Source organism: Eufriesea mexicana, unplaced genomic scaffold (assembly GCF_001483705.2).
Source record: "Eufriesea mexicana isolate 0111107269 unplaced genomic scaffold, ASM148370v2 scaffold6108, whole genome shotgun sequence".
In the NCBI taxonomy this organism is placed as follows: Eukaryota; Metazoa; Arthropoda; class Insecta; order Hymenoptera; family Apidae; genus Eufriesea; species Eufriesea mexicana.
Window position 1 is genome coordinate 141070 of NW_016914007.1, and position 13666 is coordinate 154735.

Genomic DNA, 13666 nt, shown 5'->3' on the forward strand with positions numbered 1-13666 from the left:
GGAAGTACCTCTAAGAGAGTCGCAGACACGCGAGCCGTCGATGCTGTAATTCATTGAAAATTTATCACCTAGAAGAAGCTTGCGAGCGGTATCACGCGACGGCGCCTTCGCCCGCTCCACATCGCTAATCGACGTTAATTTTATTACACGCGACTTCTTCGTATATTTCCTGACCTTTTTTAGCTCTTCCTGGCCGGTTCTTCGCTAACGGAGAAAGTTCCTAGAACGCATTAGAACTTCTCGCTCTCGATCAACTTACGGCCTACCTGAAAAGCCAAATGCTTTATCATTATTGGTTTAGTAGTCGTCCTTAGACATGCTATATAAATCTATTATAATTTCCGATATTATAAATATATAAAATTAATATATATATTGTATGTTACATATAATGAAGTGTATCGTTGTCCAGTTGGATTTTACATCACATTGTTTGTTAATTTAAAAATATTTCAGTTTAATTAAAAGAAATTAATACTGAATAAATAAAATGTAGAAAACTTGGTCCAACATTTCTTGCTCTCCATTTGAATCTGTTATTGGGTCGTCCTTGTTCGTTTTGCAGCAATCTCTGAAATAAAATATTATTAAAAGTTTGCATAATAAACAAACGATACTTGAAGTAATAGTGGCATTTCCTGGTACCTGTAGTGTCAGCTTTCGTTATATTAGGAGAAAATCAATGTAATCCGTAAGCCGAACATTCGCTACATGTTATTTTCAGAAATCGTTCGCGAATGTACGTCCAACCTCTTCGTTTCTCTCGTTCAATGTCGTGGACCGACCATGTTGGACGTTATCAGCGCGCAACGTTCAGTATGGCCACCAAAGCACCCGAACCAGTATTCCCACGCAAATGTCCTCCGAACCGTATCTGAACCTCCTTCGTAACGTGTTCCGAGGGATTTTTCTGCAAACGGAATACGCTCTGGGAACGATTTGATGCGTGCTCGTTGCGACAGCGAAAAGATTCATTTTTGCGAATTGCAATGATCCCGCTGTCGCGAATACATCGCGATCATCAAGCGTTGCTCGGAAATTTATCGTCTGGTCTAAAGTTAAACAGAATATTACCCACGTGGGCGTTCCGAGGCATCCATAATATATTAGTTAGTAACATCTTGGAATATCGAGAGACATCTAAGGATTGTAGAAGCTGAAGAAAAATAAAGGAACGTCTTCTTACTGCAACAGGAACTTCCATTTTTTGGTTTCCCTCTTCTTCTTGTCCTGTGGAACAAGAATATGTTTATATATTAATTTGTTACTTTTATATATAAGGAAAAATTAGCTTTACCCGATATGGAAACGATATGCACGATCGTGGCGAAAATTATATCCAGTTACGGCTCGTGAAATAAGCTCAAGGGGAATAGGGTAACGTCAGACACACTACCTGTCTGACGGAACCCACACGATTCACTAACCTGGATCACCTGCCGCGCTAATCCCTTTGATCCTTTCTGGCACAGATAATCTGTAGGCAAATACGAGACTCGTCTTTAACAGACAGATTTTACGAGCATCCTTGACGTCGTTTAAAACCCTCATTTTGTTCTGCACACCTGCCGGATCTGGCGAACGTGAGAAACTCATAGGAAGAGAACTGGTTATTTTTTTCATAACTGCAATTTCAAATATGACTGAAAATAATATAGTAAAGAAGTAGTATAATAGAAACTGTACAATAATGCATAAGAGAATGCAAGAACTTGTATTGTACATTTAAAGTCCATACTCAAACAAGTTTAATGGACTCTTGATAGTTACATATTATTTTGTCGAAAGTTCTATTATTACAAAATATTGGAATTTTTTCTTGTTGAATGAATATCGTTAAAAAGAACCACGCAACTTTAATAATATCTTTGGTATACCTCGTTATATTGACACGTAAGCTTGTTTTCAATCTTCCAGCTCCTACTTACTTATTTATAAGACAAATTTCACTCGATCCATCTTTTATCCCCTTTAAAACCGTGCAACTTTTGTTTGACATACTTTTCAACAGCAATATCAACATTGACGTAAATCAAGGCAATCTTCTGCATCAGGGTGCTACTTTCGCTGGGCTCTTATAGATCCATCTTCTATAACAGCGTCACGGAATATCATTCTCTCGTCGCTTTAAGCGATGAAATTTTTCCTTGCCATGAAACTGGTGAAGAACTGCAACTGCTGTACAAAAACGAATACGTACTTTGAATGGAATTTTCTATCTACCAAGTACCGAAAAAAGTAATTAAAATTCAGTCACGTTGTTAGAAAAATTTATTCGAAGAAACACGATACTAATTACTAATTACTTATAATAGCCGTATGCAATTTACTGTAACAGCCATTAGCAAATAAAAATAGATTACTATAATTACCTTCCAAGTTTAGTTCAAGTTCCCTCGATCTTTTAAACTGAAATCCATTTGAATATCTTTCAAATAAAATCAACTTCCTCGTGTCTCGTTAACTATTGTACAATTTTAACAACTTCTCTGACACTTCCTCTGCAGACATAAGAAACTGATTTTTGGTTCGATAACGACTCCTTTTACCGTGCGGAGACAATTTTAATCGCGTAAGCTCTCCGTTCGTAAGATCTCTTCGCGCCCTTGGCATGTCTTAGCGACGAACAAAATGGCGCACGGGGCAAGAAAAGCCGTCGTCTCGCGATGCGAAGCACGTGGTCGGTGTTGCGACAGTAAACGTCGTGTCGCGTTTCAACGAACATGACAGCGACACGGGGAGATGCAATTTTCTCGCGGGCCGACGATGACGAAGTGGTTCCGCCGCGCGGGATCGCCTCTCGTCGCCCAATTATGCGCGCTCCTTGCGCGTCCGTGCGCACTGAATCGCCCCGTCCTCTCTCATTTGTGTAATTTCTGACCAAGATGCTAAACTGCCGAGAGAAAGCAGCGATTTCAGCGCTGGAGATCGTAACTGTCCATGATCCTCCACTTTTCTTCGCGATTCCACGTTCTAACTCTTGTGTTCAGTGTCCCGAGCGTGATCGGGGATTGAAGATGGAGGTGAAGATATCGAGGGTACATAAGCGAGGTTTTCAACGTTAGGTTCTCGAAGGCAATATTGGTAGAAATTTGTGAATATATTACAAATATCCACGGAACATCGACACATAATTATCTTTCGTCATTACGTAATTATGCAAATTGAAGCGGTATGTTTCATCAATTTGATTTATTAGCGTTGTCAGAAAATTGAAGACTGAACGATACTAGAGGAATTAATTTCTTCCGTTCCTTTGATACATTCGAGAATATATCGAATATATTGAAGACCGAGAATATGGTTTTCCTTTTTATACGGTGGAAGAAGCGAAGGCAGTGAAACCGAATATTCTATGACTAAAAGCATTCCACGAGTTAAATTATCGTGGTTGAAACTGAATGTTTTTTTTTTTTTAGTGTAAATGATATCCTGGGAAAGTCTCAATGCTGAATTACGAATGATCCCTGCGCGTTTATGTAAACCTTGGCACGACGTCTTCTTTAGTTTACGTAACTTCTACGTGAGATACCCGAGAGAAAGGAGCGATTTCAGTACTGAATATCGTACCTGTCGCGGTAATATTAGACTTCGCATCAATTGCAACGAATAAGCAAGTGCTTAACCTTTTTTAACGAGACGGTGAAAAATTTTTCCGGTTTCCATTGCCCGAGTCAAACTAAATATCACGACTCCTTCAAAAACCTTTTCCCTCGTTCAATCAGATACATGTATCATTGGATTAAAAGAATTAATTTAGATGGATAATAAAAAATTGAGAAAAGAAATTCCCATCAGAGAGCGTCTTCCATCAGAAAATACTTAATTGAAATCGAGTAACTCAGTCGATGCGATACAGAATGAAAAGCAGAATTCGTTCGAAATCGCTTCAAACGGAATGGAAGCTGAGCATTGATCGATCGATTCGACTGATTCGATTACAATAAAATCGATCGAATTACGATGCAAGTAATAAAATCTGTCAAAGAAGATCTGTTACAGATGAAGCTACCGAATAATCCCTTATGACACGAGGGCAATCATTCGACGTTTTTTTTTACGATGGAGCCGCGATTTTGAAGGCTGTTATGTGCGCGTTCATCGGAATCGCAGCTTAAACGCACTCGTCGAAATTGTCCTCTCCGTACTTAACAATTTCCATTTCCATATCGACCCAGCGCGATGCAAATGAAGGCGTGTACCGTGTCGAATCGACAGCGATCGCTATCAAAACAATCGATTCATTAATTTAATTTCATCTTGTCACCGCTTGACAATGGGCGCGTATAGACGGCATAAATCTCAATAACAAATCTAAAGCCACGAGTATCTGCGTGCTCGAAATGCATCGAAGAGGAGCTGGTCCTCGGATGATAAACGTTGTATGAAATATTCTCTCCTTTTGTATGTAAAATTTCTCAAGCTCGTCGAACTGATCATAATACATTGTTTATTTTCTTATCTCATGAAGATGTTTCTCTTATGTTTCAGGAGGCGAGTCTGCACTAGATCGGTTCCCAGTTCTATCGGTCATCATCATCGAAATGGACAAATTAGGTAAGGTGTGGTTTCTGTAAAACGAGGTACATGTTAATAAGTGTGAAGAAAAGTAGGTATATTATAGTTATTTTTAGGTATCTTAATGTATATAATGTTAAGACCGATTCCCCTTCCGTTTTCTTTTGCTGCCCTGGATGGACGCAGGCCACTCATTTGAGTTTTGGATGTAACAAACGTGAGTATAATAGTTCTACTATTTAATAAAAAGTAAAACTGATAATATGGAAAGCTATATAGAATTAATAAAATAAAATATCTTATGAATTAACACGAATTGTTTAACTTAATACCGAATAAAGATTTGTTATAAATTACGTAGGACATTTAGTAGTTAACAATAAATAATCCTGTGTCACGTAATTCACAAATTTAATTGCCTTTCAGCTACCTGCCCTTCCCCATGCTTAAATGGAGGAATATGCACCTCCGCTGGCAGGTGCACGTGTCCCAAAGGATTTACAGGCAACCAGTGCCAGACAGGTAATGTCTAACACGAATCCAAATCGACATTAAATCATCGTTTTAGATGTTAATCAACGCTATCGGTGTAACACCTTTTCTATTTCACATTCTATTACCAACCTCACTCCATTAACTTTCTCACAAGCATGTCCGATTAAATTCCACGCGATAATGTATAACTCGGAACGATCCTACAAGGATATCACACCTACATTTTCACAAATCAAATTAGTAACAGATACTTCCACTATCAAATTCCAAATTTCGACTACATCTATTCCATTTATGTAAATCACCCATAAGTGTAAAATTAAAACCACATTTCCATATTCTCCCAATTGAACTTATCAAAGTTCTACTATCCTATCATTACTACCATTACTTTCATTCCAAGGATACAAATGACATAAATATAAAAGTTCAAATCTTTAGATTTATCTTCTTATTTATTACATAAATAAGAATCAAATCTTTAAATTTATCCTTTTATTTACCACGTAAATATGGAATTCGAATCTTCTAAAATGGAGCATATTCAAATGTTTCAATTCTCATATTCAACTTACAAAGCGCACAATGGAGAGCGACTTTCATTCGTAGCTCCTTGTCTAGGCAAGGCCCCGGGTGGCATAGAAGTAAACGAGCCTCTGTGAAGCTAACGATGCAAACAACGAGCGCCGTTAAATCGTAAAATATCCGTGATCGATATTCAGGCTAGGAGCACGTCCTCGTAGCCGAGATCGTTAGGCGTAATTAAATTGACGCAGACCGATACGCAGGTCGACAGCATTGCGAGAATATCGTGCCGATCGGGCGTATTGTGGTGTCCAACAGCTGGGCTGTTTTCGATAGATTTACGAGCGATTTCATTAAACTATGCAGACGTTCTAATTATCGGCGCGGGGTAACTCGTGTTGGTGAGCCGCTTTCGATTCGATAGAAAAATTTTGCATCAAGGGTTTCAACACTTTCCAAGGCAATATCCTTCGGGCTTTCATGGTCCTTTCATATAATAACGTCTCGTTTAGCCCTATGATCCCTATGATCTATAGTTTATTAAATTTGCATGATCTGGAACAGTGAATATAAAATTGAAATAAGATATTATAGCTCTTCGTCATTTTATATATGACGGTACTGTAATAGTTCATGAAAAGTCTTCAAATTTTTAAAACAACGAATTTTCAATATAGGATTGAAATAAGATATTATTTATCGTTTTAAATATGGCAATGTTGCTGCAAAAGTTGTACTATTATTAATTTATTATTTAATATGTATGTAGATTTTGTATTGCAACATCACCTCTATCGTTTGAATAGCAAGATCATTGGAAATACTAAATACGGTTGCCAATAAAATTAAGTCCCCTTGTTTCGTTCCCTGCGCTACGCTATGAAAGTTATGATCAGGACGTGGGAAAAAATTCGCTCGTTCAGAAAAATCAAAATTATTTATACGGATTTTAAACATTGAAAAAAGCACATACTTCAATTTCCTTTATATCTGACTCATTTTCTTATGTTAATCAACGAGCAAGTTTCTTTAAATGGTACCACTCACCCCCACCTTCCTTTGCTTATCCTCGATCATATACTAACTCAGCGACCAATTTACATTCCCAGTAATTTATTCCGCAAAATCCTCGAGCCCATTTCGAGAAATTCAGCGGATCAACGAATGGCAAAGCTGTATTGCGACGAATTTGCGCAATACAGCTGACCGGAAACCGAAGGACTTCGCGATGGATCAGCAGCAACCCGTGCAGCTGTCACGTTTATGCAATTAATTTTTGCACAAATTAGCATAACTTGTCCACCAACGTTACAGACATCGACGAGTGCGTGACAGAGAAGCCCTGCGATCAAATCTGCAGAAACCTACCCGGAACCTACGAGTGTGACTGCAGGCCCGGTTTCCAACTACAGAAAGACGGCCAGTCCTGTCGAAAGAACGGTGAGTAATCGTTGGAAAAATTTTGCTCAGTTCCCAAAGATAAATTTGTTTTCGAGATCTCTTGACAGTGACTAATACGGAATTGAGAAACGCAGAGAGTATCACTTTTCGGGCGATTTATATGCCATCCACGAAACGCTGGACACGATGTAGTACCAGAGAACAAGAAGTTTTCGAATGGCTTCTTGTTGTTCTGGCCCATTCTAGGTATTCGAATTTTAGATAAGCCAACAGAGGACGCTGTATTCGCTCCCATCGATCCTGAACTTCAATGTCGTATGCACGAGATGTTTCTGATCGTATTCGAGACGAGTTGAAATTGGTCAAAATCGAGTTTTAGGAAACAAAATGGCGTATAATAGAGTGACTTGAAATATTAGCTTGAATGATTTCTGACTGAAAACATACGGTCAAAGTACTGCGTCATTTGCAGAAATATTTTTAAATGTGATGCAACTATTTCGCCTATTTATTACTTCAATATCAACTACTCGATATCAAAAATTTCGAATACGTATTACGTTCTCTACCGGAAACAGCGATCCTAGTTCTAAACCAAAGAATTGGACTGTTTCAACTTTCATTGTGCTATATTTTTTGGTTTCTTTTTTTCCAGACACTGATGACACCGCGTTCGAGGCTCGAGACTTGGAGAATGATTTCCACGACGTACCAACAACGAAACGTCCATCAATCTCGCCCCAAGGTACATAACTCGTAATTATAAATTTCTCCTCACTCCTTTTATTCCAATTTTCTATAATGTACATAATAAAAAATAAAAATAAGGATATTTTGGGTTTCGTGATCGTACAGCAATGTTAAAGAGCTGTCTTTACAGATACAGAAAACGAGGTGGCTGACGGCGACCTCGATCAAGACTACGAGATTATCCTGAAAAGGCTCACCAAGCTCGAAAAGGTACGCCGGACAATGGTTTGCCGTGTGTTATTTGACTTGTAAAGGAGGGAAACGCTCGCTCAATGATAGAAATACGAATACGAGAAGTTGAAGAATGCCTTCTTATTTCAAAGTTGTATTCCTGATCGCTATGCACATGCGAGGATTGTATAAATTCTTGGGTAACAATATAATTCCAGTTTTTGTGGCACTGGATAGGAAGATGGATTGGTTTAGGTTTCCTAACAAATTGGAAAATATTTTGGAAATTCCTAGTTCTAGATGTATTTTGATTTCTATAGCTCGATGTAGTAAAATTCACGATAATAAAACGTTTGGATAATTAATATATTTTTAGCAATTCGCAAAAGGAAGGAAGAGAGATACAGAAACGACGGAAATGAATGTCAAGGTTGCATCGGTAGTTGAAAGTATCAACGAAATGAAGAGAGCCGTTGAAAATGTGGTTGGTATACAAAGTATAGATATTTATTAATACTTTGTGAAATATACATAATGTTTAAAAGTATAATTCCTCCCTTGTAGCAACTAATGCAGCAAGAAATATATGAAATGAGAAACAAATTAAGAGAATACGAATTGGAGACAAGGAAAATGCAGCATTTAACGAATAGAGTAGTAGAACTGGAGAATCGTTTAAGACTACGTTGCAGGTCAGCAATACCAATGAACACTGGATCGTTGAATTTTTAACACCATTATAGAGAAAAAGAATATCAAAAGCATTGGGCATTGCCCATAGATGTAATATTTATGTAAGAAAATTAATAGAAAAAATCATACTATCACTGCCATCTCCTTAGCTTTTATGATACTTTAGAGTGTAGTAAAATTATAACTTAAGCAATCTTTGTGATCATTTGTATTCAGCTTTATAATAAAATGGAAAAGAAATTTAAACAATGTATGTGGCTTTATATGAGAAAATTGAAATTATTATATTATAATAGTAAAATTTGTTTCCATTACTTACAGATATAAAAGAAAAAGATAACGTTAATCAGTAGTATCAATTTTATATAAATTTATTTTTGTTTTGCTGCTTTTTTCTGTCTCCTAGTTAACCTTTTGTGTGGCTTTGTGTTTCCTTTTTCTGATTTAGCTCTACCCTTTTTATGTTTAGCAATTTTTCGTCTGTTCATCCATACTGGATAATTACCATACTGATCTAGCATTGTTCGCTTATTATATACCCTGCCACCATTATCTACTTCCATCCTCTCAATAGTATCAGCTTCGGCACCATCTTTTGTTTTTGAATTCTCTTTTACTTTTTTGGCATCAACAACTTGAAGAAGCAATATTCAGTTAAAATTGAAATGTAAAAACAATATACTAAGAAGCAATATGCTTTACCTGTAACCATATCTGATATTTCCAACATTTCAACATCTTGAGTACCATTTTCTTTGATACCCAATGTCTTTTTTAATCTTTCTAACTCTTTTGCTCCATAACGTTCTCTTTTAACTGCTCTACACTTTCTTTTCCATTTACTACGAATTGATTTCGCCATTTTATTTTCTCAATGTTATAATAAATAAGATTTCAAATATTTTTCGATGATGACATAACCCTGCACTATGTAAGAAATTTGAAGGATAAGAAATGATTAATATGTTAGAAAATATAAAATCAGATTCAATTATTTATTTGGTTAAAACTTACTTTAGATATATATTCTTCTCAATATTTTGAAAAAGTATGTTTTATCGAATATATGAAGCACGTGTATCAAATTTTTACTGACAATGAAACAATTAACCTCAAACCTGTTTACTCTTCTACAATGTGGTATTGAGTGGCGTCCTCTACAGGTAAAATATTTAAACACGGATATTTGTCGACCTTATAGGATCAAGTCATACCCACAGACGAAACATAGAAACGTCTGTGCTATGATTATTTATTATTTTATTTTTATAATTACTAATCTGATTATAGTTTATTATTTCTCTTATCGATAGATTTTATCATTTATTATAACTTAGTACTTCATATTTTTCTTTGATGTACAAGCTGTTTTTATTTGAAGCTCTGGCGATAAATAGCTTTGGATATATATAAAATATTCAGTTTTTATATCAATTTATATCTATTACATATTGTTATTAATGCTAAGTCTATTCTATCCCTCGCGTGTAATAATATTTGATTAATGCTAATAAAAATTAATATAACTTTTATTACCTACTGTTGGAAAGTGTCGATTCTAACCTCATCGATTTAGTGTAAAAGAAGATTGTAGCACAGTCGAGTCGTTTCTGATACGATACTTTATAATACTCTACCTACATGTTTTATGTATCTTGTGTTTGTAATTATAAGAATAGATAATTCTTCAGAATTCTGAATGGCATCAAAATTCTTTTACATATGTATTCTCTTTATATTTGAATATTATTAATGTGTTCAATCATCTCGTGTATACACGAGTCATAAATGCAATACCAAGTAACACTTAAAATTATGTTTAACGTTTCATTTCTAACGCAAACAAAAATTTGATTTACTAAATTTCATCATATGGCTACTTCTTTAATTACACTAACAAAGGTTTTAACCATTATTCTATACCTTGGATAAATCTGTCGTAAAAAATTTGTTTGCTTTTGAAATCGCAACGATAAAAATTTTCGATACTTACAATATTCAATTTTCTACTTCCTCCGTTCTCGTAGGAAAAGCTATGAAAATGTATCTTCAATAGAAAAAATTTTAGCAAACTAGAACGTTTTATACATTTGTGTCAAGCCCCAATTTCACTCAATCTCAAACACGAAAACGCGTTGGCGTCTTTTCATTATCATTATAGGAAACGCTATCCGAACACGATAAATGCAGTTTTCAGATGCGTGTATATCGATACATTTATTTATCAATGTGCACGGACACAGGTCGATGATAAACCAGTTCTATCGAGAGCACTGTGTAAACGGAAACGTCGGTCAATTTCACGATTAACACTTTCTAAGTCACGACGTAAGTACGTCCACTGCTAGTATTTAGACGTTCTGATCCACTTTTCACTTGACTCGTAACATATTTATGTTCGTACAGTTTTCACGTGATGACGCCTCGATCGTCACGTATCACCTATCCTGGTTATAATTTTGTATATCCGTATACTCCATCAATTTCTGGTAAAATTAATTTATATCGTGTCGCGGCATCTAGTAGTAAACCCTACGAATCGAATTCACGAAGTTACCCATAGAGACATTTCGTTGCAAGTTCAGACCGTACGTTCACAAAGGATCATTTCTTAGTTAATATAGTTTCGTCCCATTTCAGTTACTTTACGAATACCTGATTAATATAATTGGTAACGAAATCATTGTATTCGAAAGGTTTAATACATAAATATAATTATTGGCAAAAAGAAACAACAGGGAGGAGAATAATAATTTATTTTGAAATTTCTTAAAAGGTACGTCTAGAGTGCGTATTTATTGAAAGTACATATATTTTATTTCCAGTATTCGATTTGTAGAAATCGAATTTGCAATAGCTTTAGTATATATTGGAAACGAGTTGATTATTATCCGAAAATGGTAAAGTACGTCGTGGCGGCAAAAATTACCGGTATATCGACGAGATATGTAGACCCATTATCATCAGAAGAACTCTTATCAACGAGTGTCGGTTCTGTATAAACGCACGAAGAAGTGACTCGTTAATGTAGTAATAGCCCAAAGCGAGGTTGGAGTGCCCCGGTGTGTGTACGTGGGTCGAGAGAGACCACTCTGTTTTTTCGCATTGTCGGCACAAGTAGTTTGTTAACGGCGGACGTCGGCGATGTCATCTTCAGGCTTTAACGAGGAGTAAGTAATACTTACGATCCCTTTAAGCGGCTCGTACCGAACAATTTCCGCACTACTAAATTGCCGGAGATTTTGCGAGCCGCGGCAACACGATTCTACTCTTTCGTGATGTGTTTGTCGATCATGGCGCGCGGGAATTGGTCACGTTAGGTTGGGTTATGATTTGGCGCAGTGGGTCGACGTTGAAAACCTTCGTCGTGTCGCAAATGAATGTTTGACGTGTGTGATAAGAAACTTAGTTGTGATAAATGGCGTTAATTTGTCTTCCTTTGAGAAATTTCTTTGAATAGCTTTCCCTTCTTTCTTTGTGTTGTATACTGTGACTGGTTTGTTCATTATTATCGAACGACCGAATGTTACAATAAATTCGACTAACGTAAGTTAGAAAAATAATAACGAGACATTTTTAATAGACATTTATATCGAAGCAATCTATTTTATAAGAACTTTATTACACGGAATTAGATTTTTTTTCATTTTATTAACAATTTTTAACAAACATTTGAAAGGAAACAGTCGGTTCAGGTTATGTGCAACGAATCTAACTTCGATCTTTTTCTAGGTGCATACGAACGTTATAACGAAGCTTAATATAGAGGTTAAGTATTACGAAAGCCGCAGTCGATTATATTTAAAAGCAACTGATAGGAAGTTGAATGGATAATAAGTAGTGGGAGCTGTTAAAAGCTGGTGGGTATTTCAGGTAGCAATGGAAAAAATCGACATATCTAATTACATCTGAGAATTCGCATTATTGACACGGATAACGACTTTTCGTTAAAAACTTCGCCATCTAATTAGGTCATTCGAAAGGGATAGCCAATTCGTTCAACAATCACGGTATTATCGACATGTACGTTCATTGCGCAAATATTACATTTCATTACAGTGTCGACGTAAAATATGATTAAACGTTTCAGACTTAATATCTGACAGCCAAATTAAACTGTGATTGCAAGGTTCAGTTCGCCATCTATCATATCGCAAATGGACGTGGTCGTTTGTAAAATTGCGCTGAAAGAGCTGCAACTACAAATCATCTAATCAAGCAATTAGTAATTATTAATAAACACTAGGTACAAATACCAAGAACAAATTATTTGTGCTAATTTCAAAGCGATGTTCAGCGACGATTTTAAAAACCAAATACGTTAAAATGAATTCAAGTCAAAGACAGAAATTTCTAATTTCTCGAATTGCGTTTCCTAACTTTTTATTTAGAAACTTCTAATTTTTTCGCTCAAGACTTTCGAATGTTTCGCAATCGTTATAACTACCTTTTCAAACTTTTTATCCTCGACGAATCTTTTCCCGAATTTCTACATTTTCGCCATTCCCTTTCTTGAAATCCAATCTTCTTTTTTTTTTATAATTTTCCAACAGATTTCTATTTCTTCCTAAAATACTTTCAAAATTTATATCGAACGCTCTACTGAATTTCTATTTCCAACAATTAATTGTTCAAACTCTCTCTTTCTTTTTTCAATCTTCTACTCAGCTCTACTTTCTTAGATACACTATTTCAAATTCCCATCTGCTGTAACCTAAATTCTCATCTCCCAGTAAATCACTCCACAGATTCCCATCTTCTGCAATCTTTCTACAATACCTATTTCCCGTCGACTTCCGTCCAATCTCCTATTTCATACCAAATCTCTCCCACCAGCTCCCAACATTTTATCCCCGTTTCCGGAAATCCCTAATGTCCCGCTGTCTCTTTCGGCGAGGTCGATTTTCGTTCGTGGAAAAATCGCTTGCACCGGATCGTCGAACCGCGAATAACGACAGGCTCGATGCACTTGAGTGCAACGGCCTTTGTCGTAACCGTGAATGCACTCTCTCCGTACGTTCGTAGCTGGCCCCTTTTTCTCGCAGAATCGCGAATCGTATCGCTGCTCAATCGCTTTCGGCGTCTAGCAAGAAACGACGTGGAGGAAGACGAA

The 13666-nt window shown here is 36.4% G+C and overlaps 3 protein-coding genes across 3 annotated transcripts in view; 2 read left to right on the forward strand and 1 right to left on the reverse strand.

The window, feature by feature from the left end:
* slow (epidermal growth factor-like protein slowdown) overlaps positions 1 to 8682 on the forward strand; it is a 34563-nt gene extending 25881 nt beyond the window's left edge. The window contains exons 2-9 of the mRNA XM_017906750.1: positions 4492 to 4557; positions 4635 to 4735; positions 4945 to 5040; positions 6853 to 6978; positions 7595 to 7684; positions 7820 to 7899; positions 8237 to 8344; positions 8425 to 8682. Of these exons, the coding sequence (XP_017762239.1) occupies positions 4492 to 4557; positions 4635 to 4735; positions 4945 to 5040; positions 6853 to 6978; positions 7595 to 7684; positions 7820 to 7899; positions 8237 to 8344; positions 8425 to 8592 (835 nt within the window). The 3' untranslated portion in view covers positions 8593 to 8682. The remainder of the gene's footprint in view (positions 1 to 4491; positions 4558 to 4634; positions 4736 to 4944; positions 5041 to 6852; positions 6979 to 7594; positions 7685 to 7819; positions 7900 to 8236; positions 8345 to 8424) is intronic.
* A 130-nt stretch (positions 8683 to 8812) lies between these two features.
* On the reverse strand, positions 8813 to 9661 carry LOC108552289 (protein LLP homolog). Its single transcript, XM_017906754.1, has 3 exons — positions 9568 to 9661; positions 9256 to 9480; positions 8813 to 9187 (listed from the first exon to the last, which is right to left on the reverse strand). Exons 2-3 carry the CDS (start codon positions 9413 to 9415, stop codon positions 8925 to 8927), a joined length of 423 nt encoding a protein of 140 aa, XP_017762243.1. The 5' UTR covers positions 9416 to 9480; positions 9568 to 9661; the 3' UTR covers positions 8813 to 8924.
* A 1936-nt stretch (positions 9662 to 11597) lies between these two features.
* The window catches only part of LOC108552285 (uncharacterized), a gene marked incomplete at its 3' end in the record, with an annotated part of 65717 nt that continues 63648 nt past the window's right edge, over positions 11598 to 13666 (forward strand). The window contains exon 1 of the mRNA XM_017906748.1: positions 11598 to 11723. The remainder of the gene's footprint in view (positions 11724 to 13666) is intronic.

Coding starts and splice junctions, on each gene's coding strand:
- LOC108552289 (XM_017906754.1), bottom strand. CDS start 9,415: ATGGCGAAATCAATTCGTAGTAAATGGAAAAGAAAGTGTAGAGCAGTT. Junction 9,188..9,255: donor AATATCAGATATGGTTACAG/GTAAAGCATATT, acceptor TGCTTCTTCAAG/TTGTTGATGCCAAAAAAGTA.